General features: G+C 41.3%; 1 protein-coding gene across 1 annotated transcript in view; it reads right to left on the reverse strand.

Moving 5' to 3' along the window:
- The window catches only part of LOC124882449 (C-1-tetrahydrofolate synthase, cytoplasmic-like), a 37,247-nt gene that overhangs the window by 6,908 nt on the left and 4,612 nt on the right, over positions 1-25,727 (reverse strand). The window contains exons 2-5 of the mRNA XM_047388858.1: positions 5,040-5,172; positions 3,825-3,927; positions 2,681-2,765; positions 2,088-2,147 (exon numbers count right to left, since the gene is read on the reverse strand). Of these exons, the coding sequence (XP_047244814.1) occupies positions 2,088-2,147; positions 2,681-2,765; positions 3,825-3,927; positions 5,040-5,172 (381 nt within the window). The remainder of the gene's footprint in view (positions 1-2,087; positions 2,148-2,680; positions 2,766-3,824; positions 3,928-5,039; positions 5,173-25,727) is intronic.

The following is a 25,727-nucleotide window of genomic DNA, read 5'->3' on the forward strand; positions in this document are numbered from 1 at the left end:
CCAGCCTGTCTGGCACCAACAACCATGCTACGTTCAAAGTCACTTAAATCACCTTTCTTCCCCGTTCTGATGCTCGGTTTGAACTGCAGCAGATCATCTTGACCATGTCTACATGCCTAAATGTATTGAGTTGCTGCCATGTGATTGGCTGATTAGAAATTAACAAGCAGTTGGACAGGTGTTCCTAATAAAGTGGCCGGTGAGTGTATGTTACTGACATTAATCTGTTATTCTTCATTTTCTTACTTGTTCTGATTGTGGGTGAGACTTAAAGTTTTCTAAAAAGGTTTTAATTACTTTTTACATCATTCATATGGCTGAGATCTGAAGACCCAAACAGATGATTAGTAGCAACAGTTCCAAACTTTCCAGTCTGTACAGATGTGAGGACCTCTAAAAAATCAGGAGCTTTCACAGTTTTCTGTTCCAGAGCATAAAGGTGTGTTAAAGGCCTCAGTTAGAAGGATAAAGGTTAAAGGTCAAGGCAAGACAATTTGAAAACAAGGAACTGAAGGAGACAACTTATTCTCTCCAAAAACAAGACAGCAGCAGGATTTCAAAGCCTGATCTGAATGAACCAGTTATCTTCCAGATCAATGTCTTTTGACACTAGACACCAAGAAAGTAGAGATGTTTGTCCATAATATGCAAAACCAAACATAACATCAGCATAAACACCTCAAACAAAAGTCAAGCACGGTGGTGGAGGTATGGTGGTTTTGACTTGTTTCAAAACTTCACAGAGTAGACAATAATCTCCTCTGTGTGCCAAAGTTTCTGCTGTCAAATGTGAAGCTATCTGTCCAGCAGCTGAAGCTCGGTCCAAACTGGGTCGACAACAGAACAATGAGCCTGAACACAGCAGCTGAACTACAAAAAACGCCTGAGAAATCCAAGGCAACTTTATTTATAAAGGAGTTTAAACACAGCAGGCAGAATCATTCAAATAAATGGATAAAACATCTGAATTTATGAGTAAAACTATTAAAAATGGAAATAAGACACAAGTAAATGTAGCAACAAGAAAACACAAAATAAATGAGAAGAAAATCTAAATAAAATTAATAACTTTGACCGGGCCAAAAGTCATGGAGAAGAGGTGGGTCTTAAGAGCAGATTTTATAAAAAGAAAATAGCCAAGGTGCTGCAACGGTCCAGTCAAAGTCCAGACCTCAACATGATTTGAATGGCTGTGTTGGGATCTTTAAAGAGCTGTTCAGAGAAAAAACACACAAAGAACTGAAGATATCTTGGAATGAATGGGCCAGAATTACAGAGTCACTGCTAGTTGGTAACAGAACCAAGAGCATCGGCAGCAGAGGGGTGAGTGGTTAGATTTTTCTAATCAGATGACGTCAGTCCTTCTTTTCATTAAGGTTTAGAAAACTTAACCTCATCAAGATATTAATTTCAGCCAGACAGTTCCATAAAAGTGTCAGTGGATTACTGCTGCTTCACTGACATATAGGCCTGAATATCATCGGAAAAACAATGAAAAAGTACGTTATGGTTCCTAAAGATAGACCCTAGTGAGAACGTGCAAAACAAACAACAGTGGTCCCAATATGGACTCCTGGGGAAACTCAAAATGGAGAGGGGGTGATAAAGAATAAGTCCCTAAGGTAAAGGACATAAGAACAGAATCAATGTTAATGTCATTCAAGCAGCTCTCGGATAATTCGGGATTATAGACGAACCTTCCCAAAGAGAATCATCGATTTATTCTAAAATAAATGCAGAACAATTCTTATTAATGATTATGATAAAACCCAATGATAAATATTAATCATAGGAGCCCCAATATCAATAGTCCCTCTAGGAAACCTCAATACAAAAATCTCCTGAATCTGACAGTTTAATTCAACCATTAGAGGGCAGCAAGTTCCAGGCAAAAGTTCCAGTTTCTATTGTTTTCCTCACTTTTACAGCTATTTAGATCGTGTGAATTTGATTGTGATAATGAAAGAAAAAACAGCAGAAATAACTGAGCTGAGGCTCAGAGGAAAAAGAATAGACTTCAACAGGAACATGTACTGAGCTGGGAAATTCAGGAAAGGATAACTCTAACCCTAAATCCTGTTTCTCACCTCGGCTGCAGCCTTTAGTTTGGTGCTGATGTAAAGGTTTGAGTCATCTCTGTCTCCCACCTGGAACACACACACACACACACACACGTACGTCAGATAACCAGGTGAAACACATCAGCTCATGTAACTCACTGCAGGAACTGCAAACAGCCACTGAAGCCGAGCGTAACTCTGACAGGGCAAATATTCCATGAATGTTACAGAAAAACATTGTCTGCAGGTTGTTGGATCAGACCAGATCAGGCGTGAAAGCAGTTGAGACCAGCAGGTGAAGCTGTGGGACCCCCAGCAGGTTAGTGATTAACCTGACCTGAAGCAGGTCTTCAACTCAGTGATCTTTGACTGAACCTCTGCAGGTTCAGGTTGGTCTCAGCGCTCCAGCTCTGAGACCAGTACCAGCTGCAGTAAACTCAGCAGGTTCAGGCTGGTTTCACCTGAACCTGAAGGTAAAAGTGCAGAATCATTGTTACTTCTAGATAACATGATTTACTTTTTACTGGTCATTATTAAATAAACATGTGACCTGCAGGTGTCACTGCAGTCTCCACAGGTCCGACCCTTCTAGGGAACCTTCAGGTAGTTAAATGTCTCACCTGTAAAACAACCAGACTGGGTCTGAACCCTGAAAACTGACTCTTCATCTTCTCCACATCCTTCTTCAGCCTCTCCCTGACCAACCTGCACACACAGATCCAGGAGTGACAGGTGTAGCTACAGTCAGGGGAAAAACCCAATCCAAAACCCAGTCCACCCAATGATCCAGCAGTTTGCAGAACCAGCATCAGCTGAAATAACCCAGAAGTTGCCTTCTGCCAGATTTTATCGGTCCCTCAGGTCGTCATGGAGGACATTTGTTCCTCTGTTCATTCCTGCGTTGCTTCAGTTCTTTGAGGTTTGCAGACATTTGTTTCTCCTCAGCTCTCCTAAGGTCCCAATACAGCATTTAAATCATGTTGAGGTCAGGACTTTGAATAGACCACTACATCACTGTGATTCTTTTCTTTTAAATCCATCCTGTCATAGATCTGCTGCTGTGTTTGGTATCATTGTTCTGTTGATGACCCAGTTTGGACCAAGCTTCACAGTCCACTCAAGACTGCAAGCTGCTGAAAAAGCCCACATGATTATAGCTCCACCACCGTGCTCGAAGTGTAGTATGAGATGTTAATATCAGATTTTCTCCAAACATAGTTCTGTCCTTTATGGATAAACATGTTTAACATTAAATGTGGTGACAGTTGTCTGCTGTGTCTGAGAAGGAACTCCTGGATTTTGTTTTTGTTATTTCTCTGAACATTACGCACTTTGACCTTTGGGTGAGTTTATGGAGATGTCCACTCTGGGGAAGTTTGGAAGCTGTCATAAATGTTTTCTGGAAGAATCTTCTGCAGAATGATGGACTTTGGATGGTCTGAGAATGACCTTTTGACCCTTCCCAGACTGATGGGCTGCAACTGTTGCCTCTTTGAGGTCATTGCTGTTGTCTTTCCATGTTGTCATTGATTTAACACAAATTCTGCTATGAAGCTGCAGGCTAACAAAACCTTTGCTTCAACAGATGTTGTCAAACTCCAACAAAAGCAGCAAGACTTAGTTTTTCCCCTGACTGTAGTAAACATCTAAATTACATTCAGCCAGCAGTTCTTTTCTTCTCCAGGGATGAACGTTAACGAGGGACCATTCAGTTAGGAAGAGAAACGTTTTTCCTCCTGATTCATAGTTGCTCCAATCACTTACTTGGACGTCTTGTTGCCAGAGACGACCGTTGCTATGGACCTCCTGCTTGCTTGGCAACCCTCAGCGCTGAGGCGAAGTGACCAGGAGGCCAGAGACAACATGGCTGAAAGGATGAAGGAAAAACACATGTAAACATCTGGAAACACCTGATGAGACTTATTGATGTTTATGGAACATTTAAGATCTGATCTCAGTGCTGCTGTTTGCTTCAGTCAGAAATAAGTTTATTAGCAGAACTGAAGGACAGCTAAACATGTGAGAATGTGTTTCTACCCTGCAGATCTTCATCCTGATTGGGTTTTCCTTTTGTCTGGCCTTTAATGTTCTGGTTAGTTTTTAATCTCAGTTATAAAGAGGATCAAAAATCTCTTCCTGAGTCTTTTGAGTTGTTCAGGTAACGTCCACCTGAAAACCGTCCTCAGTGTTTCTGTGAGACCAAACAATCCCGAGCTTCATTAATCATGAATGAGTCTTCCTCAGCAGGTCCAGCTGGGACATTTTAACTTTCACCTCATCAAACCTGCTTAAAGACAATCAAACCCAAAGCTGCTCAGTCAAGTTTTTCCATCAAAAACAGAGATCAGCAGAGAAAATGGAAACCAGATGTTTGAGCCTGCAGTCAGACTCAGAGATATAGGAAATCTTTTTCTGCAGCTACTGGATCAATAAAGCAAAGAAACTGGACATTCTTCTATCAGAACCAGGGACCTATTGAAGTATGAACTAGTGCTGACCAGCAGTTCAAAATAAACCAACCTCAGCTGCTCTGAAAGTGTTTTTGGCTTCTTTTCAACATTCTTTCCTCAGCTTTCTGTCGTCTCATTGAAACGAAGCAACAAAGAACCAGACGGATTTTCCTGCAGAAAATGTGTCAAACTGTCAAAATAAACTACTGATAAACCAGATCAAGGTTGGGAAAAATGTCTTTTCACTGCCTCAGCAGAGACATGCATGAAGGAAAACTGAAAGCAAAGCTTCTTATCTAAAAGTCCAAACTATGATCACTTGTTGCAAGCCTTTCTGATTCCAGACCCAGAATAAATCCGGTTACTAACCCAGAGTGAGTCTGCAGCTGCAGCCACGTTAGCAAGCAGCTGGCTGAAGGTTTCCCAGCAGTGACAGTATGCATGCAGCTGCAGGACACGTTGGACAGAGACACAGACGGAGACACTGAGAGAGACGCTCTGACAGAGACTGACAGCAGTAGCTTCTTACCTGACCGCAGAGCAGAACTCATAAACTGCTCCAGATGTTTCTTACTCCGTCCAGTCCCTCCTTCTGGGGGTGGTTCTGTGAAGTATGGAAGACCAAGAGTGACAAAAACACTGCTTAGGAAAATCAGACCAATCTATTAATTGAAATAAATGTAATTTATCTGTGAAAACAATGAATGAATAAATAAAAGCAAACATCAAAGCCTTTGTTTTAGATTTTTTGACACTAGTGGCCTTTATTGAATAGTGACTTACAGGAAACAGGGTGAAGACTTGCATCAAATGGCCTGACAAGGAATCGAACCCAGGTCACCCGTAATGAGGACTAAAGCCTCTGCATCTGGTGCACCTGCTCTACCAACTGAGCCACCCAGCACACTTTCACAGAAACCTTTGAGCAAGAAAAAGCACCACGTATGTAAATTACACTCTTGCACATCTCACAAAACCCGATAGACAGAGTGACTTATTAATTGTAATCCTGGGAAACTGAAGTCTGTGAAGGACCAGTATGGGAAGAAACTGTGCCATCAGAAACTGAATTTTGATTGCTCAGACTGAATTTGTATTTGTGTAATTTGAAATGAAATGCATTGGTTTGAAATTAATTTCACTAACGTGAAACTGAAAATAATGGTTTAAAACTGAACTTGTTTGCTTTGAAAACTGCTTTGCTTTGTATTGAAAATTCAGTTTGATTACTTTCACTTTCAGGTCTGTAATTCGATTTCACTTCCAAAATTCAGTTTTTTGTGTCATGCATCCGGGTTCTTGAAACCACAGATTAATCAAACACAGATTTACTGATTCACGGATGTCATTCACTGTTGCTGTGTCCAAATTAAGGTGTGCATCCTTTTGAAGGTCGCATTTGTAGGCCGATAACGTCCTGGATGAGGTGACGAATGCTGTCCAATCTCCAAGGTTCCAACAAATAGATCCTTCTTATCCCCAGATTTGAAGGATGCGTCCGGTGTATCCTCCGTGTTCCACCGTATCCCATGATTCATTGCAGGTCGAAGTAGATTGTTCAAACGGAAGTAGCAAAGGCCGGAGGAGAGAGAAAAGTTGTGAATAAAATTGGATATATTGCGCATTCTGTGAAACAACTGAACTTTTACAAAGTTTTTAGATGAGAATGTAGTTGTGTAAACCTAAAATATCTGATCAGTTTATCAAGATATCGATTAATTACACAAATGTGCCGATGTGTTCGTCCGCTGCCCCAGCAGCTGCTCGCCTCGCCAGCTGTCAACTGACCAGGTGGTTGAGGTGCGCTAAACCCCGAGAGAACAGCTGAATACTGCCACATTGTTTTCAAGATCCCGCTGGGTTTCCTCAATGGGTGGAAGTTAAACAGATATAATTCAGTCAGATGAAATCTCATATTAATGTTTGGTTTATTTATTATAATAATAATAATTATAATAATAATTATGCTCTGCAAATAAACTGATTTAAACTTTGTTCCTAAAGTTAATATGTTAGTGTTTAAGTTGTTGAAAGCTTTACAAATAAATTAAAAAAATGGTATTTGTCATCAATGTATTTTATCTAGTGTTAGATTTTTATATCTATGAACAAAAAAATATTTTCAACATTTTAAATGGCTGAATAATGAACAAGATCATAAAACAATAACATTTTAAAACAAACCAGCATTATAAGCCATCAGCAATATGTAAAAGTATAAATAAAAACCGTGTAGTCATTTACAGTAGAGACAGCGTTATTAACCTTCAGGCTCCATTTGTTCGGCTTCACAGCTCTGCGCTTCATGCTAACACGGTTGCTTGGCAACAGATGTTACACTGAGGCAAAGGCAAGAGAAACGCAGACCGACGTAACACCGGCGGCACACCATGCTAATCTGGCATATTTAGCTAATAGCTACAGGTAGCCTTAGTGTTACTGTTTGACCATCATTTGTTTACATGACGTTTCTTATAGACGCTCATTTGACTTGATGATTGACATCAAGCTCATGTAGCTGCGTTGCTCCAGCTCAACATGCCGTAAAGAAGTTTAACCTGATGTGAAACGTAAATCGATGAATCTGTGTTTGATTAATCTGTGGCTATCCTCAAAAAACTGAATTTTGGAACTGAAATTGAATTATAGACCTGAAAGTGAAAGTAGTCAAAATGAATTTTTAATACAACAAAATACATTTTAAAAGCAAATGAATTCAGTTTCAAACCATAAAATTCAGTTTCAGTTTAGTGAAATTCATTTTCAAACCAATGCATTTAATTTCAAATTATACAAATACAAATTCAGTCAGAGCAATTTAAATTCAGTTTCTGATGGCACAAGTTTCTTCCCATAGACCAGTGGTGTAGATATCTAAGAGACTTTCCTTTACAGCTGGAGATCCCAAGTCTGAATAGTGGTGAATTTATTTGTATTTGTAATTATTTAATGAAACCAATTGAAGAGTTTAAAGCTAAATTTAGTCGTAAAACAGCTGCTAGGATGCTCTTTCTACGTGTGGTGAGGTTTACTGTCGTTGGCAGGAAGCTCTGTTGCAGATTGGTACCAGTTCTGACCCACCTGTAAGGCCCGGGAAGATTTCTTCTGTGTTTTATCAGACATATAGGGAGGTGAAAGAGATCCAGCGCTGTTATAAGACCTAAAAACCTGATTAGGATTCAGTTGATTTGACCTCTCCTGTTAATAGCTGTAAACAGTCCTACTGAAGAGATCATGTTCTGAAGAAGCTGGTTTTATGAGGTGATTTGGATCAAACCGACGTGAAGGAAGGCAGGACTAAAACTGAGCAATAATTTTCCTGGGAGATGAAGTAAAATGTATAAAAACAGAAACTTTGATGCTTTCATCCATCGAGGTGGATCTACATCAGAAGCTGCAGATTCTCCCTGTGAACATTTAACTGTAAATGTTCCTCATTGTCTTCTGTTTTTCCTGCTGTTTATCTTCTAATGTAGAACATTTTAGAGATAACTGGAGTTCAGATCAACCCCATCAGCTTCACTCAGCCCAGCAGTTCTCACACAGACCCCAGTGTTGTCTGTCTCTAAGGTTTATTTTCTCTGCTACAGTTTTTAGACTCTCAGTATTTTGACACTAATGGGTTTCCATAGTTTCAGTGTGTTTCTGTGTGTTGTGTCACATTATCAGCATGCTGTGTGTGTTTCTGAGGCGGTCCTGCTCCGAACTGAATCAAACCAGCCCAGAGAACCAGAATGATTCTAGGAGGAGTGGGTCAAAAGTCCAGCTGGGGGGAAACTGGAGGAGGAGGGGCCTCTGACTGCGCTCAGCCAATCACATAACAATTTGTCAGCGGGGGCACAGAGAGCAGGAGGCTGAAGGAGGAGCAACTACTTTCTTCTAAAGTTCACTTGTTTTTCTCTGTGGTTTGTCAGGATGAGGACGGACGTGTACAGGTGCATTCTGGGAAATGTAAGAGTCCAGACATAACATAAAATTAAATGTCTGTGCTGAAAGAGGCTAAAACGAATTAAAGTCAAAAATAATCTCTTATAATTGAACAATCCTAATAAAGTTCTGAACAACAGAAGCAAAGTTCTGATGATTTTACTGCCTGAGATTTTCAGACATACATCCTCTAATCTTTCTTCTCCATAGAGTGGGTCCACATTTCCAGAATCCAGAGTTTATGAATAACTATGTTGTGTAGCAGTAAAGAGAGTCTGTGTTTAAGTTGCAGCAGCAGAACTGAGCTCTTTCTAGTCAGAAACATTGGAGTCTGGTATGCAGCGTTTTAGGTGCAGCTTTTGACCAGCAGATGGCAGCAGACCCAATTCTGTAAACATGCTTCTTATAGTAAAGTTTAGTTTGACTGTTATCTGGATGACTAGCTGTGAACGTTTAAACTGAGTGTTAGGGTTTGAAAACTTTTGTATTGTTTATCACACATATGTCTGTACAAAGTGCTCTTTCTTCTTTCATGCCACAGAAATGGGGATGGGGTAGAAGTGAGTTATGCTTTTATCAGTACAGGTCCTTCTCAAAAAATTAGCATATTGTGATAAAGTTCATTATTTTCCATAATGTCATGATGAAAATTTAACATTCATATATTTTAGATTCATTGCACACTAACTGAAATATTTCAGGTCTTTTATTGTCTTAATACGGATGATTTTGGCATACAGCTCATGAAAACCCACAATTCCTATCTCACAAAATTAGCATATTTCATCCGACCAATAAAAGAAAAGTGTTTTTAATACAAAAAACGTCAACCTTCAAATAATCATGTACAGTTATGCACTCAATACTTGGTCGGGAATCCTTTGCAGAAATGACTGCTTCAATGCGGCGTGGCATGGAGGCAATCAGCCTGTGGCACTGCTGAGGTCTTATGGAGGCCCAGGATGCTTCGATAGCGGCCTTTAGCTCATCCAGAGTGTTGGGTCTTGAGTCTCTCAACGTTCTCTTCACAATATCCCACAGATTCTCTATGGGGTTCAGGTCAGGAGAGTTGGCAGGCCAATTGAGCACAGTGATACCATGGTCAGTAAACCATTTACCAGTGGTTTTGGCACTGTGAGCAGGTGCCAGGTCGTGCTGAAAAATGAAATCTTCATCTCCATAAAGCTTTTCAGCAGATGGAAGCATGAAGTGCTCCAAAATCTCCTGATAGCTAGCTGCATTGACCCTGCCCTTGATAAAACACAGTGGACCAACACCAGCAGCTGACATGGCACCCCAGACCATCACTGACTGTGGGTACTTGACACTGGACTTCTGGCATTTTGGCATTTCCTTCTCCCCAGTCTTCCTCCAGACTCTGGCACCTTGATTTCCGAATGACATGCAGAATTTGCTTTCATCCGAAAAAAGTACTTTGGACCACTGAGCAACAGTCCAGTGCTGCTTCTCTGTAGCCCAGGTCTGGGGAATGCAGCACCTGTAGCCCATTTCCTGCACACGCCTGTGCACGGTGGCTCTGGATGTTTCTACTCCAGACTCAGTCCACTGCTTCCGCAGGTCCTCCAAGGTCTGGAATCGGCCCTTCTCCACAATCTTCTTCAGGGTCGGGTCACCTCTTCTCGTTGTGCAGTGTTTTCTGCCACACTTTTTCCTTCCCACAGACTTCCCACTGAGGTGCCTTGATACAGCACTCTGGGAACAGCCTATTCATTCAGAAATGTCTTTCTGAGTCTTACCCTCTTGCTTGAGGGTGTCAATAGTGGCCTTCTGGACAGCAGTCAGGTCGGCAGTCTTACCCATGATTGGGGTTTTGAGTGATGAACCAGGCTGGGAGTTTTAAAGGCCTCAGGAATCTTTTGCAGGTGTTTAGAGTTAACTCGTTGATTCAGATGATTAGGTTCATAGCTCGTTTAGAGACCCTTTTAATGATATGCTAATTTTGTGAGATAGGAATTTTGGGTTTTCATGAGCTGTATGCCAAAATCATCCGTATTAAGACAATAAAAGACCTGAAATATTTCAGTTAGTGTGCCATGAATCTAAAATATATGAATGTTAAATTTTCATCATGACATTATGGAAAATAATTAACTTTATCACAATATGCTAATATTTTGAGAAGGACCTGTACTTAATACAATGTTTTTTACAAAGGTAAAAAAAACACAGGTTCATATTTTATTAATGCAACCTGTCTAATGTGAGGCGAAATGCAACTCTGACCTAATAAAGTCAATAAAGCAATTATGACACCATCTGCAGATATCCTTTTTGTAGAGCAAAGCTGCCCTGCAACGTGGAGGTAACCAGCTTCTCCATGTTAGTGCATGAAATTTTGCGACAGGTCACATAAAAGATTAATAAAATAAAATGTTTTTGCTTAAAAATCTTTAAAAAGTTTAAATAATTCTGGTTTGATTCTTTCTAAACTCAATAGTGCAGAAATCAGTCTTTTAAACATAGTCTGTGTTGCTGAGAGCCAGGGTTTTATTCCTGGATTAACTAATCTGGATTAAGGCCTGTTCTTGCTCCAAAGTCAGTGTCATGGCAGATTTCACTTTTCATGTAGATGTTAGATTTATCAGTCAGAATATTGCCTTTAATTTTTTACCAGACACTGTTTGAGATGTTCTCGCTGTTGTGGTCACAGCCTTAGACTGAATGTCATTGCAGTTTTTTTATGATTGCATAAACACTAAAAACAAAAGAATTACATAATAATTATATTACAAAGAGTTGTAGGTATTGATTGGTCTGGGACTAATCAATAAATAGGACTGAAAGATGAATGCTACTCATCCTCCTCGCCCAGTATTTTGAGGAAAGGGAAAATTTAAACAAAATCAATCAATCTGATTGTCACAAATCAAGTCACTAACTAGCAAAGTCGTTGAAGAGAAAGATCTTATGTTCAGTAAGCCACATTTAATTCTTTTATTTTTCTTTTCAGTCTGAGTTGTGTTTATTTTTATGAGATTTTCATGATTTCCTCCTTTTAGATTATTGTTTAATCTATTCAATTTTGATGGTGGGTGGGTCACTGTCTTAATAGGATAATGGGTGGGTAAGAGCACAGAAGCTGCAGAGAGGAGTGTTAAACTACGACCCTGCTTCCTGGTCTGAACCCTGGGTTGTCAGAGTTTTGGAGAACTAATAAATTCGGCCAGTTCAGTTACTTCCGATGCTGTCTGGGAGTATGCCAATAATTTTCTTCTTAATAGAATCAATTTTATTTAAGAAGAATCCCATAAAATCATGACTTCTGAGAGCTAAGGGAATGGATGGCTCAACAGAGCTATGACTCTGTGTAAATTTAGCAACTGTATTAAAGAGAAACCTAGGATTATTCTTGTTCTCTTCTATTAATGATGAGAAAGAAGCTGTTCTAGCTTGGTGAAGTGTCTTTTTATACAACAGTAGGCTATTTTTCCAGATTAAGTAGGAATCCTCTTGATGTGTAGAGCGCCATTTTCTCTCCAATTTTCTATCATTGTGCTTTAAAGTACACAGCTCTGAATTAAACCAGGGAGCTAGCCTCCTATGAATAATTACCTTCTTTTTCAAGGGAGCTACATTGTCTAATGCAACACGCAATGAGGAAGTAACACTATGAACAACAGAATCAATTTGTGAAGGGGAAGAAACAAAATTATTGCCCTCCATTGTGTTTTTCTGTGATAATGAGGAAATTAAAAGTGGAACAGATTCTTTAAAGGTTGTTACAGCATCGCCTGATAATGATCTACTATAATAATATTTTCTTTCAGGTGTGGAGTACTTGGTTAAATTAAACTCAAATGTTTTTAGAAAATGGACAAAAAGGACAAGATTATGAAGAAATATTGTTATTTCTGTCAGGATCTGTCTGTGTGTCTTCTGGCTTTGGTTTTATCAGCAGGTTCAGTTGGAGGATGGAGCTGCGTGCTGCTGTCTCACGCCTGCGAGCTATTAGGCTCGTTAAGGCAGTTTTTTAAGGAGCAAGTTGCTAAGTATTCGATTCCTGAGTAATGTCCTTTGTGGTACCTCAAGCCCCCCGCATCTTGTCCTTGACTGAAAACCCTGTGAAAGATTTTTTGTAACCTTAAGCTCTGCTCCTTCCTTCAAGGTGCTTCCTGAGGCAAACTCACCAGATCCTCCCGGTGATTCTTTTGCTGCCTGGTTCAGCATACCTCCGGAGTTCCACGTCAGGAACGCAGGCTGACTTCCACCTGCCTCAAGACGCTCAGCTTCCGAAAACTGTCCGCCCTCCAACGAACTGGTTACCTCTGGAAAACACAGATTTCTCTACCCAAACTGACCTCCCCTCCCGGACTCCTAATCCACCTGCAACCATAAGCTCTCCTCACTCTGACTATTCCTCTACATTAATGAAGCCAAGCTCACCCATCTGCTTTCCTTCCCCAGAAGGCGAACCGCCGGAGCAGCCTTTAAGAGCAGCCTCTTAAAGCTCCCTAGTCTCCTGAAAGTCCCTTCATGTGGGTTAAGAAGTTCAGTAAAACAATGACAATTTCTTTACACTCAATGCCATATGTCAGCACAAGGTCCAGAGAATGAAGACAAAGGTGGGTAGGATTGTTAATGTTTTGAGCAAAGCCAATTGAGTCCAAGATAGCATTAAAGGCTATATTTAGGCTATCACTTTCAGTGTCAACATGAATGTTAAAATCCCCCACTATTATGACCTTATCTGTATTTAACAATAAATCAGATAAAAGGTCTGAAAATTGATCCAAAAATTGAAAGTAAGGACCTGGTGGACGGTACAAAACAAACAGAAGTGGTTTTAGTGCTTTGCTATTTGGATGAGGAAAACTAAGGATTAAATATTCAAAAAGTTGTAGCTATTGATTGGTCTGGGACTAATCAATAAATTGGACTGAAAGATGGTTGCTACTCCTCCTCCTCGCCCAGTATTTCGAGGAATGTGAAAATTTAAATAATTAGTAGGAGTTGATTCATTTATAGTAACATAATCCTCTTGCTGCAGCCAGGTTTCTGTGAGGCAAAATAAATCAATCTGATTGTCACAAATCAGGTCATTAACTAGCAAAGTCTTTGAAGAGAGAGATCTTATGTTCAGTAAGCCACATTTAATTGTTTTTTTTGTTGTTAAACACAACTCAGTCTGAGTCGTGTTTGTTTTTATGAAATTATCTTTAGATTTTAGATTAGTTTTTAATCTATTCAATTTTGGTCGTGGGCAAGACTGTCTTAATAGGGTAATGGGTGGGTAGCAGCACAGAAGCTGCAGAGAGGAGTATTAAACTACGACCCTGCTTCCTGGTCTGAACCCTGGGTTGTCAGAGTTTTGGAGAACTAATAAATTCGGCCAGTTCAGTTACTTCCGATGCTGTCTGGGAGTATGCCAATAATTTTCTTCTTAATAGAATCAATTTTATTTAAGAAGAATCCCATAAAATCATGACTTCTGAGAGCTAAGGGAATGAATGGCTCAACAGAGCTATGACTCTGTGTAAGTTTAGCAACTGTATTAAAGAGAAACCTAGGATTATTCTTGTTCTCTTCTATTAATGATGAGAAAGAAGCTGTTCTAGCTTGGTGAAGTGTCTTTTTATACAACAGTAGGCTATTTTTCCAGATTAAGTAGGAATCCTCTTGATGTGTAGAGCGCCATTTTCTCTCCAATTTTCTATCATTGTGCTTTAAAGTACACAGCTCTGAATTAAACCAGGGAGCTAGCCTCCTATGAATAATTACCTTCTTTTTCAAGGGAGCTACATTGTCTAATGCAACACGCAATGAGGAAGTAACACTATGAACAACAGAATCAATTTGTGAAGGGGAAGAAACAAAATTATTGCCCTCCATTGTGTTTTTCTGTGATAATGAGGAAATTAAAAGTGGAACAGATTCTTTAAAGGTTGTTACAGCATCGCCTGATAATGATCTATTATAATAATATTTTCTTTCAGGTGTGGAGTACTTGGTTAAATTAAACTCAAATGTTTTTAGAAAATGGACAAAAAGGACAAGATTATGAAGAAATATTGTTATTTCTGTCAGGATCTGTCTGTGTGTCTTCTGGCTTTGGTTTTATCAGCAGGTTCAGTTGGAGGATGGAGCTGCGTGCTGCTGTCTCACGCCTGCGAGCTATTAGGCTCGTTAAGGCAGTTTTTTAAGGAGCAGGTTGCTAAGTATTCGATTCCTGAGTAATGTCCTTTGTGGTACCTCAAGCCCCCCGCATCTTGTCCTTGACTGAAAACCCTGTGAAAGATTTTTTGTAACCTTAAGCTCTGCTCCTTCCTTCAAGGTGCTTCCTGAGGCAAACTCACCAGATCCTCCCGGTGATTCTTGTGCTGCCTGGTTCAGCATACCTCCGGAGTTCCACGTCAGGAACGCAGGCTGACTTCCACCTGCCTCAAGACGCTCAGCTTCCGAAAACTGTCCGCCCTCCAACGAACTGGTTACCTCTGGAAAACACAGATTTCTCTACCCAAACTGACCTCCCCTCCCGGACTCCTAATCCACCTGCAACCATAAGCTCTCCTCACTCTGACTATTCCTCTACATTAATGAAGCCAAGCTCACCCATCTGCTTTCCTTCCCCAGAAGGCGAACCGCCGGAGCAGCCTTTAAGAGCAGCCTCTTAAAGCTCCCTAGTCTCCTGAAAGTCCCTTCATGTGGGTTAAGAAGTTCAGTAAAACAATGACAATTTCTTTACACTCAATGCCATATGTCAGCACAAGGTCCAGAGAATGAAGACAAAGGTGGGTAGGATTGTTAATGTTTTGAGCAAAGCCAATTGAGTCCAAGATAGCATTAAAGGCTATATTTAGGCTATCACTTTCAGTGTCAACATGAATGTTAAAATCCCCCACTATTATGACCTTATCTGTATTTAACAATAAATCAGATAAAAGGTCTGAAAATTGATCCAAAAATTGAAAGTAAGGACCTGGTGGACGGTACAAAACAAACAGAAGTGGTTTTAGTGCTTTGCTATTTGGATGAGGAAAACTAAGGATTAAATATTCAAAAAGTTGTAGCTATTGATTGGTCTGGGACTAATCAATAAATTGGACTGAAAGATGGTTGCTACTCCTCCTCCTCGCCCAGTATTTCGAGGAATGTGAAAATTTAAATAATTAGTAGGAGTTGATTCATTTATAGTAACATAATCCTCTTGCTGCAGCCAGGTTTCTGTGAGGCAAAATAAATCAATCTGATTGTCACAAATCAGGTCATTAACTAGCAAAGTCTTTGAAGAGAGAGATCTTATGTTCAGTAAGCCACATTTAATTGTTTTTTTGTTGTTAAACACAACTCAGTCTGAGTCGTGTTTGTTTTTATGAAATTATCTTTAGATTTTAGATTAGTTTTTAATCTATTCAATTTTGGTCGTGGGCAAGACTGTCTTAATAGGGTAATGGGTGGGTAGCAGCACAGAAGCTGCAGAGAGGAGTATTAAACTACGACCCTGCTTCCTGGTCTGAACCCTGGGTTGTCAGAGTTTTGGAGAACTAATAAATTCGGCCAGTTCAGTTACTTCCGATGCTGTCTGGGAGTATGCCAATAATTTTCTTCTTAATAGAATCAATTTTATTTAAGAAGAATCCCATAAAATCATGACTTCTGAGAGCTAAGGGAATGAATGGCTCAACAGAGCTATGACTCTGTGTAAGTTTAGCAACTGTATTAAAGAGAAACCTAGGATTATTCTTGTTCTCTTCTATTAATGATGAGAAAGAAGCTGTTCTAGCTTGGTGAAGTGTCTTTTTATACAACAGTAGGCTATTTTTCCAGATTAAGTAGGAATCCTCTTGATGTGTAGAGCGCCATTTTCTCTCCAATTTTCTATCATTGTGCTTTAAAGTACACAGCTCTGAATTAAACCAGGGAGCTAGCCTCCTATGAATAATTACCTTCTTTTTCAAGGGAGCTACATTGTCTAATGCAACACGCAATGAGGAAGTAACACTATGAACAACAGAATCAATTTGTGAAGGGGAAGAAACAAAATTATTGCCCTCCATTGTGTTTTTCTGTGATAATGAGGAAATTAAAAGTGGAACAGATTCTTTAAAGGTTGTTACAGCATCGCCTGATAATGATCTACTATAATAATATTTTCTTTCAGGTGTGGAGTACTTGGTTAAATTAAACTCAAATGTTTTTAGAAAATGGACAAAAAGGACAAGATTATGAAGAAATATTGTTATTTCTGTCAGGATCTGTCTGTGTGTCTTCTGGCTTTGGTTTTATCAGCAGGTTCAGTTGGAGGATGGAGCTGCGTGCTGCTGTCTCACACCTGCGAGCTATTAGGCTCGTTAAGGCAGTTTTTTAAGGAGCAAGTTGCTAAGTATTCGATTCCTGAGTAATGTCCTTTGTGGTACCTCAAGCCCCCCGCATCTTGTCCTTGACTGAAAACCCTGTGAAAGATTTTTTGTAACCTTAAGCTCTGCTCCTTCCTTCAAGGTGCTTCCTGAGGCAAACTCACCAGATCCTCCCGGTGATTCTTTTGCTGCCTGGTTCAGCATACCTCCGGAGTTCCACGTCAGGAACGCAGGCTGACTTCCACCTGCCTCAAGACGCTCAGCTTCCGAAAACTGTCCGCCCTCCAACGAACTGGTTACCTCTGGAAAACACAGATTTCTCTACCCAAACTGACCTCCCCTCCCGGACTCCTAATCCACCTGCAACCATAAGCTCTCCTCACTCTGACTATTCCTCTACATTAATGAAGCCAAGCTCACCCATCTGCTTTCCTTCCCCAGAAGGCGAACCGCCGGAGCAGCCTTTAAGAGCAGCCTCTTAAAGCTCCCTAGTCTCCTGAAAGTCCCTTCATGTGGGTTAAGAAGTTCAGTAAAACAATGACAATTTCTTTACACTCAATGCCATATGTCAGCACAAGGTCCAGAGAATGAAGACAAAGGTGGGTAGGATTGTTAATGTTTTGAGCAAAGCCAATTGAGTCCAAGATAGCATTAAAGGCTATATTTAGGCTATCACTTTCAGTGTCAACATGAATGTTAAAATCCCCCACTATTATGACCTTATCTGTATTTAACAATAAATCAGATAAAAGGTCTGAAAATTGATCCAAAAATTGAAAGTAAGGACCTGGTGGACGGTACAAAACAAACAGAAGTGGTTTTAGTGCTTTGCTATTTGGATGAGGAAAACTAAGGATTAAATATTCAAAAAGTTGTAGCTATTGATTGGTCTGGGACTAATCAATAAATTGGACTGAAAGATGGTTGCTACTCCTCCTCCTCGCCCAGTATTTCGAGGAATGTGAAAATTTAAATAATTAGTAGGAGTTGATTCATTTATAGTAACATAATCCTCTTGCTGCAGCCAGGTTTCTGTGAGGCAAAATAAATCAATCTGATTGTCACAAATCAGGTCATTAACTAGCAAAGTCTTTGAAGAGAGAGATCTTATGTTCAGTAAGCCACATTTAATTGTTTTTTTTGTTGTTAAACACAACTCAGTCTGAGTCGTGTTTGTTTTTATGAAATTATCTTTAGATTTTAGATTAGTTTTTAATCTATTCAATTTTGGTCGTGGGCAAGACTGTCTTAATAGGGTAATGGGTGGGTAGCAGCACAGAAGCTGCAGAGAGGAGTATTAAACTACGACCCTGCTTCCTGGTCTGAACCCTGGGTTGTCAGAGTTTTGGAGAACTAATAAATTCGGCCAGTTCAGTTACTTCCGATGCTGTCTGGGAGTATGCCAATAATTTTCTTCTTAATAGAATCAATTTTATTTAAGAAGAATCCCATAAAATCATGACTTCTGAGAGCTAAGGGAATGAATGGCTCAACAGAGCTATGACTCTGTGTAAGTTTAGCAACTGTATTAAAGAGAAACCTAGGATTATTCTTGTTCTCTTCTATTAATGATGAGAAAGAAGCTGTTCTAGCTTGGTGAAGTGTCTTTTTATACAACAGTAGGCTATTTTTCCAGATTAAGTAGGAATCCTCTTGATGTGTAGAGCGCCATTTTCTCTCCAATTTTCTATCATTGTGCTTTAAAGTACACAGCTCTGAATTAAACCAGGGAGCTAGCCTCCTATGAATAATTACCTTCTTTTTCAAGGGAGCTACATTGTCTAATGCAACACGCAATGAGGAAGTAACACTATGAACAACAGAATCAATTTGTGAAGGGGAAGAAACAAAATTATTGCCCTCCATTGTGTTTTTCTGTGATAATGAGGAAATTAAAAGTGGAACAGATTCTTTAAAGGTTGTTACAGCATCGCCTGATAATGATCTATTATAATAATATTTTCTTTCAGGTGTGGAGTACTTGGTTAAATTAAACTCAAATGTTTTTAGAAAATGGACAAAAAGGACAAGATTATGAAGAAATATTGTTATTTCTGTCAGGATCTGTCTGTGTGTCTTCTGGCTTTGGTTTTATCAGCAGGTTCAGTTGGAGGATGGAGCTGCGTGCTGCTGTCTCACGCCTGCGAGCTATTAGGCTCGTTAAGGCAGTTTTTTAAGGAGCAGGTTGCTAAGTATTCGATTCCTGAGTAATGTCCTTTGTGGTACCTCAAGCCCCCCGCATCTTGTCCTTGACTGAAAACCCTGTGAAAGATTTTTTGTAACCTTAAGCTCTGCTCCTTCCTTCAAGGTGCTTCCTGAGGCAAACTCACCAGATCCTCCCGGTGATTCTTGTGCTGCCTGGTTCAGCATACCTCCGGAGTTCCACGTCAGGAACGCAGGCTGACTTCCACCTGCCTCAAGACGCTCAGCTTCCGAAAACTGTCCGCCCTCCAACGAACTGGTTACCTCTGGAAAACACAGATTTCTCTACCCAAACTGACCTCCCCTCCCGGACTCCTAATCCACCTGCAACCATAAGCTCTCCTCACTCTGACTATTCCTCTACATTAATGAAGCCAAGCTCACCCATCTGCTTTCCTTCCCCAGAAGGCGAACCGCCGGAGCAGCCTTTAAGAGCAGCCTCTTAAAGCTCCCTAGTCTCCTGAAAGTCCCTTCATGTGGGTTAAGAAGTTCAGTAAAACAATGACAATTTCTTTACACTCAATGCCATATGTCAGCACAAGGTCCAGAGAATGAAGACAAAGGTGGGTAGGATTGTTAATGTTTTGAGCAAAGCCAATTGAGTCCAAGATAGCATTAAAGGCTATATTTAGGCTATCACTTTCAGTGTCAACATGAATGTTAAAATCCCCCACTATTATGACCTTATCTGTATTTAACAATAAATCAGATAAAAGGTCTGAAAATTGATCCAAAAATTGAAAGTAAGGACCTGGTGGACGGTACAAAACAAACAGAAGTGGTTTTAGTGCTTTGCTATTTGGATGAGGAAAACTAAGGATTAAATATTCAAAAAGTTGTAGCTATTGATTGGTCTGGGACTAATCAATAAATTGGACTGAAAGATGGTTGCTACTCCTCCTCCTCGCCCAGTATTTCGAGGAATGTGAAAATTTAAATAATTAGTAGGAGTTGACTCATTTATAGTAACATAATCCTCTTGCTGCAGCCAGGTTTCTGTGAGGCAAAATAAATCAATCTGATTGTCACAAATCAGGTCATTAACTAGCAAAGTCTTTGAAGAGAGAGATCTTATGTTCAGTAAGCCACATTTAATTGTTTTTTTTGTTGTTAAACACAACTCAGTCTGAGTCGTGTTTGTTTTTATGAAATTATCTTTAGATTTTAGATTAGTTTTTAATCTATTCAATTTTGGTCGTGGGCAAGACTGTCTTAATAGGGTAATGGGTGGGTAGCAGCACAGAAGCTGCAGAGAGGAGTATTAAACTACGACCCTGCTTCCTGGTCTGAACCCTGGGTTGTCAGAGTTTTGGAGAACTAATAAATTCGGCCAGTTCAGTTACTTCCGATGCTGTCTGGGAGTATGCCAATAATTTTCTTCTTAATAGAATCAATTTTATTTAAGAAGAATCCCATAAAATCATGACTTCTGAGAGCTAAGGGAATGAATGGCTCAACAGAGCTATGACTCTGTGTAAGTTTAGCAACTGTATTAAAGAGAAACCTAGGATTATTCTTGTTCTCTTCTATTAATGATGAGAAAGAAGCTGTTCTAGCTTGGTGAAGTGTCTTTTTATACAACAGTAGGCTATTTTTCCAGATTAAGTAGGAATCCTCTTGATGTGTAGAGCGCCATTTTCTCTCCAATTTTCTATCATTGTGCTTTAAAGTACACAGCTCTGAATTAAACCAGGGAGCTAGCCTCCTATGAATAATTACCTTCTTTTTCAAGGGAGCTACATTGTCTAATGCAACACGCAATGAGGAAGTAACACTATGAACAACAGAATCAATTTGTGAAGGGGAAGAAACAAAATTATTGCCCTCCATTGTGTTTTTCTGTGATAATGAGGAAATTAAAAGTGGAACAGATTCTTTAAAGGTTGTTACAGCATCGCCTGATAATGATCTATTATAATAATATTTTCTTTCAGGTGTGGAGTACTTGGTTAAATTAAACTCAAATGTTTTTAGAAAATGGACAAAAAGGACAAGATTATGAAGAAATATTATTTCTGTCAGGATCTGTCTGTGTGTCTTCTGGCTTTGGTTTTATCAGCAGGTTCAGTTGGAGGATGGAGCTGCGTGCTGCTGTCTCACGCCTGCGAGCTATTAGGCTCGTTAAGGCAGTTTTTTAAGGAGCAGGTTGCTAAGTATTCGATTCCTGAGTAATGTCCTTTGTGGTACCTCAAGCCCCCCGCATCTTGTCCTTGACTGAAAACCCTGTGAAAGATTTTTTGTAACCTTAAGCTCTGCTCCTTCCTTCAAGGTGCTTCCTGAGGCAAACTCACCAGATCCTCCCGGTGATTCTTGTGCTGCCTGGTTCAGCATACCTCCGGAGTTCCACGTCAGGAACGCAGGCTGACTTCCACCTGCCTCAAGACGCTCAGCTTCCGAAAACTGTCCGCCCTCCAACGAACTGGTTACCTCTGGAAAACACAGATTTCTCTACCCAAACTGACCTCCCCTCCCGGACTCCTAATCCACCTGCAACCATAAGCTCTCCTCACTCTGACTATTCCTCTACATTAATGAAGCCAAGCTCACCCATCTGCTTTCCTTCCCCAGAAGGCGAACCGCCGGAGCAGCCTTTAAGAGCAGCCTCTTAAAGCTCCCTAGTCTCCTGAAAGTCCCTTCATGTGGGTTAAGAAGTTCAGTAAAACAATGACAATTTCTTTACACTCAATGCCATATGTCAGCACAAGGTCCAGAGAATGAAGACAAAGGTGGGTAGGATTGTTAATGTTTTGAGCAAAGCCAATTGAGTGGTAACTGGACCTCCACCAGGCAACCCTTTGTGGTAACTGGACCTCCAATACACAACCCTTTGTGGTAACTGGACCTCTACCAGGCAACCCTTTGTGGTAACTGGACCTACACCAGGCAACCCTTTGTGGTAACTTGACCTCTACCAGGCAACCCTTTGTGGTAACTGGACCTCCACCAGGCAACCCTTTGTGGTAACTGGACCTCCACCAGGCAACCCTTTGTGGTAACTGGACCTCTACCAGGCAACCCTTTGTGGTAACTGGACCTCTACCAGGCAACCCTTTGTGGTAACTGGACCTCCACCAGGCAACCCTTTGTGGTAACTGGACCTCTACCAGGCAACCCTTTGTGGTAACTGGACCTCCAATACACAACCCTTTGTGGTAACTGGACCTCTACCAGGCAACCCTTTGTGGTAACTGGACCTCCACCAGGCAACCCTTTGTGGTAACTGGACCTCTACCAGGCAACCCTTTGTGGTAACTGGACCTCCACCAGGCAACCCTTTGTGGTAACTGGACCTCCACCAGGCAACCCTTTGTGGTAACTGGACCTCGAATACACAACCCTTTGTGGTAACTGGACCTCCACCAGGCAACCCTTTGTGGTAACTGGACCTCGAATACACAACCCTTTGTGGTAACTGGACCTCTACCAGGCAACCCTTTGTGGTAACTGGACCTCCACCAGGCAACCCTTTGTGGTAACTGGACCTCTACCAGGCAACCCTTTGTGGTAACTGGACCTCCACCAGGCAACCCTTTGTGGTAACTGGACCTCTACCAGGCAACCCTTTGTGGTAACTGGACCTCCACCAGGCAACCCTTTGTGGTAACTGGACCTCCACCAGGCAACCCTTTGTGGTAACTGGACCTCCACCAGGCAACCCTTTGTGGTAACTGGACCTCGAATACACAACCCTTTGTGGTAACTGGACCTCCACCAGGCAACCCTTTGTGGTAACTGGACCTCGAATACACAACCCTTTGTGGTAACTGGACCTCTACCAGGCAACCCTTTGTGGTAACTGGACCTCTACCAGGCAACCCTTTGTGGTAACTGGACCTCCACCAGGCAACCCTTTGTGGTAACTGGACCTCCAATACACAACCCTTTGTGGTAACTGGACCTCCACCAGGCAACCCTTTGTGGTAACTGGACCTCTACCAGGCAACCCTTTGTGGTAACTGGACCTCCACCAGGCAACCCTTTGTGGTAACTGGGCCTCTACCAGGCAACCCTTTGTGGTAACTGGACCTCCACCAGGCAACCCTTTGTGGTAACTGGACCTCCAATACACAACCCTTTGTGGTAACTGGACCTCTACCAGGCAACCCTTTGTGGTAACTGGACCTCCACCAGGCAACCCTTTGTGGTAACTGGACCTCTACCAGGCAACCCTTTGTGGTAACTGGACCTCCACCAGGCAACCCTTTGTGGTAACTGGACCTCTACCAGGCAACCCTTTGTGGTAACTGGACCTCTACCAGGCAACCCTTTGTGGTAACTGGACCTCTACCAGGCAACCCTTTGTGGTAACTGGACCTCTACCAGGCAACCCTTTGTGGTAACTGGACCTCCACCAGGCAACCCTTTGTGGTAACTGGACCTCTACCAGGCAACCCTTTGTGGTAACTGGACCTCTACCAGGCAACCCTTTGTGGTAACTGGACCTCTACCAGGCAACCCTTTGTGGTAACTGGACCTCTACCAGGCAACCCTTTGTGGTAACTGGACCTCCACCAGGCAACCCTTTGTGGTAACTGGACCTCCACCAGGCAACCCTTTGTGGTAACTGGACCTCTACCAGGCAACCCTTTGTGGTAACTGGACCTCCACCAGGCAACCCTTTGTGGTAACTGGACCTCTACCAGGCAACCCTTTGTGGTAACTGGACCTCCACTAGGCAACCCTTTGTGGTAACTGGACCTCTACCAGGCAACCCTTTGTGGTAACTGGACCTCTACCAGGCAACCCTTTGTGGTAACTGGACCTCCACCAGGAAACCCTTTGTGGTAACTGGACCTCCACCAGGCAACCCTTTGTGGTAACTGGACCTCCAATACACAACCCTTTGTGGTAACTGAACCTCTACCAGGCAACCCTTTGTGGTAACTGGACCTCTACCAGGCAACCCTTTGTGATAACTGGACCTCTACCAGGCAACCCTTTGTGGTAACTGGACCTCCACCAGGCAACCCTTTGTGGTAACTGGACCTCCACCAGGCAACCCTTTGTGGTAACTGGACCTCTACCAGGCAACCCTTTGTGGTAACTGGACCTCCACTAGGCAACCCTTTGTGGTAACTGGACCTCTACCAGGCAACCCTTTGTGGTAACTGGACCTCTACCAGGCAACCCTTTGTGGTAACTGGACCTCCACCAGGCAACCCTTTGTGGTAACTGGACCTCCACCAGGCAACCCTTTGTGGTAACTGGACCTCCAATACACAACCCTTTGTGGTAACTGGACCTCTACCAGGCAACCCTTTGTGGTAACTGGACCTCTACCAGGCAACCCTTTGTGATAACTGGATCTCCACCAGGCAACCCTTTGTGGTAACTGGACCTCTACCAGGCAACCCTTTGTGATAACTGGACCTCCACCAGGCAACCTTTTGTGGTAACTGGACCTCTACCAGGCAACCCTTTGACATCACAGAAATCTTTAAACAGCTGAGTGAGTAAATAGATTTAAAATGAACAGATTTTACCACTTTGTTCAGCCTGATGTAAATTTCAACACCAAAATCAGAGACGTTTGTGTTTGTTGTAAACTGTAGAAGGTCCAGTTTGGACCTGTTGAAGTTGTCTGAATAACTGATAGAAGGTCATATTTATTTCCTTGATGTTCTGACTGAGAATGACAAAGAACCTGGTCCATTAACTCTGAGGAAGCTTCTCAAAAGACATTTCCACCTGAACTGAGTCTTGTTTTGTTTTTACAAATGTATTTTTCAGACTGACTAGAAAAGGCCAAGTGTTTCACAGCCTAGATGTGTTTTCTTTAGTTTTATTCTTTAAAATAACAGGATCCTTTTCTTTTTACAAAATAAAAAAATAGAAAATAATTCATTATATATACACTAAAAATAATAATATTTATGTAAACTATTTACTAAACATTGGGTAACAATAACAATTTTCTATCACACTTAAAATGAAGTCAACAGTATATATTGCAGACTTTTAAAAGTACTACTACATGAACAAAAGTATAGTTGGGTATAGGTGCATTCGCTGATGTGTGGAAAATTCAGCTTCAGTTGTTAAATCCACAATTTACCAAATCTGGGGGTGGTGAGGGGGGCACAGGGGTGGCCGTGCCCCCCCCATGATTGATTTCAATGCCCTGTTGGGCTGGTTAACCTTGTAGGAAATTACTAATCTGATATATACAGGTCCTTCTCAAAATATTAGCATATTGTGATAAAGTTCATTATTTTCTATAATGTAATGATGAAAATTTAACATTCATATATTTTAGATTCATTGCACACTAACTGAAATATTTCAGGTCTTTTATTGTCTTAATACGGATGATTTTGGCATACAGCTCATGAAAACCCAAAATTCCTATCTCACAAAATTAGCATATCATTAAAAGGGTCTCTAAACGAGCTATGAACCTAATCATCTGAATCAACGAGTTAACTCTAAACACCTGCAAAAGATTCCTGAGGCCTTAAAACTCCCAGCCTGGTTCATCACTCAAAACCCCAATCATGGGTAAGACTGCCGACCTGACTGCTGTCCAGAAGGCCACTATTGACACCCTCAAGCAAGAGGGTAAGACACAGAAAGAAATTTCTGAATGAATAGGCTGTTCCCAGAGTGCTGTATCAAGGCACCTCAGTGGGAAGTCTGTGGGAAGGAAAAAGTGTGGCAGAAAACGCTGCACAACGAGAAGAGGTGACCGGACCCTGAGGAAGATTGTGGAGAAGGGCCGATTCCAGACCTTGGGGGACCTGCGGAAGCAGTGGACTGAGTCTGGAGTAGAAACA

This window comes from Girardinichthys multiradiatus, chromosome 15 (assembly GCF_021462225.1).
Source record: "Girardinichthys multiradiatus isolate DD_20200921_A chromosome 15, DD_fGirMul_XY1, whole genome shotgun sequence".
Taxonomy (NCBI): domain Eukaryota; kingdom Metazoa; phylum Chordata; class Actinopteri; order Cyprinodontiformes; family Goodeidae; genus Girardinichthys; species Girardinichthys multiradiatus.